Source organism: Poecilia reticulata, chromosome 4, assembly GCF_904066995.2.
Source record: "Poecilia reticulata chromosome 4, P_reticulata-male-v2, whole genome shotgun sequence".
NCBI classification, from domain to species: Eukaryota; Metazoa; Chordata; class Actinopteri; order Cyprinodontiformes; family Poeciliidae; genus Poecilia; species Poecilia reticulata.
The window spans coordinates 1344570-1350463 of record NC_088833.1 but is presented as its reverse complement, the minus strand read 5'-3'; the positions used below and the strand labels follow the sequence as shown (position 1 = coordinate 1350463).

The 5894-nt window shown below is 42.6% G+C and overlaps 1 protein-coding gene across 2 annotated transcripts; it reads left to right on the top strand.

The window, feature by feature from the left end:
• The first annotated feature begins 2765 nt into the window (after nt 1-2765).
• LOC145551268 (interferon-induced protein with tetratricopeptide repeats 2-like) lies at nt 2766-5161 on the top strand. 2 transcript variants are annotated; one of them, XM_081605767.1, is made up of 2 exons: nt 2766-3125; nt 3720-5161. In XM_081605767.1, the coding sequence occupies exons 1-2, from the start codon at nt 3121-3123 to the stop codon at nt 5020-5022; spliced, it is 1308 nt and encodes a 435-aa protein (XP_081461893.1). In that variant the 5' UTR covers nt 2766-3120; the 3' UTR covers nt 5023-5161. The 2 variants fall into 2 exon arrangements, with proteins under 2 accessions (XP_081461893.1, XP_081461892.1); XM_081605766.1 differs by having other exon boundaries at nt 3717-5161.
• The last annotated feature ends 733 nt before the right edge of the window (nt 5162-5894 follow it).

Here is a 5894-nt window from a genome sequence, read left to right as displayed (position 1 = left end):
TGCGCTGAATTACTGTGTGGAGGTGTTGACTGAGGTGTTGCATATATGGGACAACGCTGTGACCAAAGTGCAATATAGTAATATGACATTCATGGACGATCCGATTCTTCTGGACGGATCTTGACCAAGTCCTATAGTGCTGAAGCCTCACTGAGAGCCGTTCTTTGTTCTTGTAATGCTCTGCGTACACTGCAGTAGCTATTTTATTTCATTAAAATATCTTTATATTTAATTGGCGAATAAATAAAACAAGAACGTAGGAACGCAGAGCATGCTCATTGCTCTTTGTTTTCGTCACCTGTCATGGTGGCAGACGTTGCAGCAGGAGGGAGGATGAGAACAGTCACGGTGCTCCTCCTGCTTGGTTACTTCTTGCTTATTGGGCCTTGGACAGTGTTCATAGTTGAGCGTTGTTAATTGCTATGTTTAATGGTGCAGACAATTATTATTTCTGACATTGGCAATATGGGCAACCGCCCAGGGTGTAATTTTTTAGGGATGGCAGGAGACCTCTGTGTATTGTGGCACAGAGATGAAAGCAAAACAGAATGAAGAAGAGTTTGAATTGTCACTGGTTAAATTTATTTCAGCTCTAAGTATTTAATATCTAGGTGTTTTTATGGGAAAGTGAATCTTTCAGATCAATTTGAGAAGCAATTTTGATAGGTGCACTTAATTTTATTGTCATTTTATTGGTCTTGGGTTCGGTGGTCCAGACTACAACTCTGCTACGTGGCTCCTTGGTTCCATGTCCTCCTCTGCCAGTTGGATTTCTTTCAAAATAAATGTGTGGCAAAAAAAGTGAAGTTTGTGTTATGTTAGGACAGGAGACAAGATGTTTCCATCCCTGAAATTATGATGCATAGAATCACATATCTAAGTCTAAACTATGTTACAGGGTAAACACAATAAAAACATGCTTTATCTGTGGCATTGTTCATTAAAATGGCACATTTCTGATGTACTAAAATTAAATACGATTGGTAAACTTAATGATATTAGTGATTAGGCAATGCATTCAGCAAGTACTTTTACTTCTAATACTTAAGTATTTTTAAAAGCCAGGACTTTTTTACTTTTACTTAAGTAAAATGTTAATGTGGTACTTTGACTTTTACTTAAGTACATTTTTGTCTGTGTATTTGTACTTTTACTTAAGTAAATTTTTTGAGTACTTTCTCCACCACTGCCCATATCTGCAACACCTCAGTCAACACCTCTACACAATAATTCAGCTCATGAGTGACAACTTGTTTTCATCACAGATGCAACATATGTCTCTGTACAGCTAGCTTAGCTAGCATCACGTCCACAGATCTTACCTTTCTTTAAGCTTTCCTTCCAAGTGACGCTAAAAGTTGGACAAAGTCCCACCGTGATTTTACATGTCGCCATATCTATGATTTATGCTGCTATTATATAACTGACGATTAGACAGACATCTCCTCCCGCTCAGAGGAAACCACTGCGCATGTCTGGAGCTCCGCAGCGAGTAAAGGTGGAGCCGATGGGTGACAACAGACACTAAGTCACGTTATTGCTGGGATTTTACGGCGCCATCTTAAATCCCTGAACTTCACATTTTAACGACAAAAAGAGCAACGAGACTTGGATGTAACGAGTAACGCGACAGTTTAGTAGAAATGTAGTGAAGTAGAAAGTACAGATACTTACTGTAAAATGTAGTGGAGTAAAAGTAGAAAGTCCCCATTATTAAATCTACTTAAGTACAGATACACGAAAAATATACGTAAGTACAGGAGGATCAGGGAGGTTGAGACCAGCCTGAAGAATCAGTCAAACTGAAGATCAGAGACCCTGAATTATCCAGAGGTTCAGGAGCTTTTGGCATCATTGGACGTTTAGCTTTGAGAACAGAGTCAGGATGAATCTTATCGTCCGTCTTACACTGAACATGGTGAGAAGTTTCACATCAACACACCAAATTAATGATGTAAATATTAAATCAGTTTGCTCCATAAGCTCTAATGTCATTTTTCTGCTGCAAGACAGTAATAAGGAAGTGTGGTTCAGCTTTGGGTGAATTTATGATCTTTACATGGGTATCATGTATATGGGTCAGAAATGTTCGTTTTGCTCCTCCTCTGTCTGCAGAGGCTCTGAAACGCCTTTTGAATAAAACATCTAAATCATTCCTCAGAAAACTCCCCAGCAGAAAGTCAGACATTTTGTATCACAATTCTTATTTTTACGTTATGCATGTATCATGTATGAACCAACTCGGGATTATGACAAAATAGGTTTAATTTGCTATTAAGGGATTAAAAGTTATCAAAATACTGACTTTTTTCAAGAGGCTATGTGTGTTTATTGAATCAAATTATGTTTTCCTTCATTCTGTAGTTTTGTTTAGGTGGCAGCAGTAGTTTTGATTTAGTGGTTATGATTGGTTGTTTACTCTGATTGGATGAACCAGACCTGCCTCTGATTGGCTGGTGATGCAGCTCATTTACTGCAGACAGAGCGACGCGCAAACCCAAACACCTGAGCGAGCGCGAGACAGAAACATACGACAGGCAGCAATATTTGTTCACAAAGTCGCTTTCCTCCACTGCAGAGGCGTCAACTGGTTCTGTCCCAGTCGGTAGAAAGAAGGTGGTGCCAGTTTACCACCCAGCCATCACCCAGAACCACAAATATCTAATAAAAAAAATCCCCTGGAGCCAAATGCTGCAGACACAGAGACTGAACATCATTCCAACATCGTCATTCCTGATCCCTCAGGGTCATAAAGGTGAGTCATCATCCAGTTTATTACTGGAGCTAAGTTTCTATTCTGAAGAAGAGAAACTGTAAAACATGAGTTTGTAATTTAGCCACTGAGAACTAGAACATAAGAGCCTGGAGTTAAAGTTTCCCTTCAGTTGTTCTGGTTCAGTTTCTATTTCTGACAATCCAAACAGAAACTAAACTCCAGCCTCTCCCTGACTGGTTAAACTGGAGTTTTCTCCTGCTGAGCCTCATTCAGTCAGACTGACTTCCTGCAGTCAAACATGTTTTCGTGTCTCTGAGTTGAGACGTTTCAGGATTACCTCTGATAGAAACGCTGGGACGCTTCAAAGTCAAGACATTTTCAAAGTGATTTGAAGCAGCTGGATCATGAGGTGAGTGATGGGAAACACCTGAAACCTTTTAAAATATTAATCTCTCACTGGCTCTGCTGAATTTTCTCCTCCGTCGTGGTTTTCTTGTGGTCCTGCATCGCCCTCATTCAGAGAAAATTGAGTGAGTTTAGGTACAGCAGGTTAAAGGTCAGACTAAAGCTAACGTTATAATTTATACTCTTTTCACATCGTTCAACAATTCCAACTAATCCTTTGTATTTTCATCACTTGATGATCCAGAACCATTTCTATCCTTTCCAACGTCAGCGCAGTAGTTTGTCCTGTAACCGTTGGGTTGAAACCGCGACACGTCTGAATCTGTCCTGGTGTTCAAGGTGCCTCACCTGCCTTACCTGCTGGTGGAGCTCACAGTTCTTCAGTCAGATCAGGGCAGCTATGGCTACCATGTAGCTCTCCACCATCAGTGTCTGAGTGTGAATGACTGTAGTGTGAAGCGGTTTGGAGTCCTCTGGACTTGATGAAGAACTGTAACAGTTCAAGTCATTTACTCCACTTCTTCATGTTTCCCTGCAATCATCATTTTATTCTCTCTCAACAGGACAGAGTAACTTTGTTTTTATGATTTCCCAGCAGCTCTACAGAGACTTCAGAGTCCAGGCTGGAGGCCCTGCAGAGCCACTTCACCTGGGAGCTCCAGCCCCCCAGGTCCAAACTGACCTACCTCTGGGACACACTGCAGGACATCGGTTCAGATGAGGGAAACTTCTGGCTGGGTCACATCTACAACCTGCAGGGCTTCATCCAGTACCGGCTGGGCTCCTCTGAAGACGCCCTGAACCTCTTCAACCGGGCCGCTGAGACCTTCCAGAGGCAGAAAAACGCTGATGAAGGTCCCTGGTTGATGGTGAACTTTGGGAATCTGGCCTGGCTGCACCATCACCTGGGAGAAGATGAGAAGAGTGAAGACTACCTGTCAAAGGTCGACGGCCTGATGAGGAAATACCCACCTGGGTTAGAGCGCCACCCAGAGGTCTTAGCTGAAAAGGCCTGGACCCTGATGAAGTTTGATAAAGAGAAGAAGCAGCAGGCTTTAGAGCTCTTCCAGAGAGCCATCCGGATGCAGCCGGACACCGTGGAGTGGCAGAGCAGCTACGCCATACTATCAGCAGAGCCCTTCAACGACAGCTTAAAGCAGCTGTACGCTGACCGGCTGGAGACGCTGAGATCTGCCAACGAACTGGACCCAGATAACTTATGCATTGCTGCTCTTTATCTGGAGGCCAGAGCTGAAAACGGAGAAAACGTCCAGGATGAAGCAAGAGAGTTGGCTGGAAAGCTGAAAGAGAAACCTGCCAACAGCTACAGCCCATTGCTGCGTCTGAACAGAAAGTTTAAACTGGAAGACGACGCTGATGAATCTCCAGATGAAGCTCTGAATCAAACCCAACAGCAAAGATCTGATGCCGAGAATCTCACAAAGAAGATCCTTTCTAAGGGCTACGAACTTGACAACAACGAGGTCAACAGAGCAATCAGTCTCTGGGACGAAGTGATTCAGAATGATCCTCAACCCAAACTTGAAGATAAAATCACTGTAGCATCCATACAGGCAAAGCTAGACAAAGAGAAAGCTGAGCAGATTTACAAAGAGCTGCTGCTGAGAGAAGATCTGGATCCAGCAGGAAAACAGAGGCTGTACAACTCATATGCCAAACATTTATACTTTGTTAGAAGCGAGAGCCGCGAGTCAACCGAGTACCACATGAGGGCAGCAGAGATCCAGGTAGAATCAAAATATCGACATGCAAGCATCACAGAACTGAAGAAGACCTTAATAAAAGAAACTTCCAGGAGAAACGGAGACGCTGATCTGTGCAAACGCATCAAGGAGCTTCTGGCCAGACTGGGAATTCAACCTGAAACCCAGAACCTCTGAATGTGATCAGAACACTTAAAATATTTCACATTAGCATCAAATATGAGCTGAATAATTTAGACAAGCAAGTTGTTTTCACATCTATGACTGGGTCTTCTTCTGTAACGTGATCTTTTGCCAAATAAAAGTTTGTATTTCACTGTCTTGTTCTTTCTTTACTTCCAGCTCCACCTAGAGGCCAGTGCTGAGATGATGTCACAGAAGAAGCTGCTGGCTGATGTTTGATGGTGCATCAGAAAAAAATATGACTTTTTATTTAACAGCCTAAAAACATAGCGTGTTAGTGTAAACAATGATGATGTCAGACAAATAAAATAAGTTTCAAGATGCAAAGTTTGTATAGAATAAAAACAGGAATGCTTCGGCTGAAGTTACATTAAATACACAGAATCAATAAATAAATAAATCTGTGATTAAAAACTATGAACCAAGTCGAGTTCTGTTAACTAGGAAAAAGTTTCACAGATGGGTGAGTTTCTATGTGACTCATCAACTCATCACTGCGGAGGAAATGCCTGCTGCAGACCTCACAGGAGTAGTGTTTCTGCCTCATGTGTTCTCATGTGAACGGTTAAATGGACTGGCTGGTTGAAGTTTTTCCCACAGGCCTGACACTGGTATGGCTTCACACCTGAATGAATTTTCGTGTGGCGGCTCTGGTTGGTTCTCCGACTGAAGCCCTTCCTGCAGATGGGACATGAAAACGGCTTCTCGCCTGTGAAGGTTCAACTCAGTACGTCTAGTGAAGCTTTTCCCACAGGTCTGACATAAAAAGGGTCTCGCCGTAGTGTGAGTTTTCAAGTGGTCAGCCAGATAATCTTTACCACATATGCAGCATGAGCCGCGGTTAAGGTCTGTGTGGGTTCTCATGC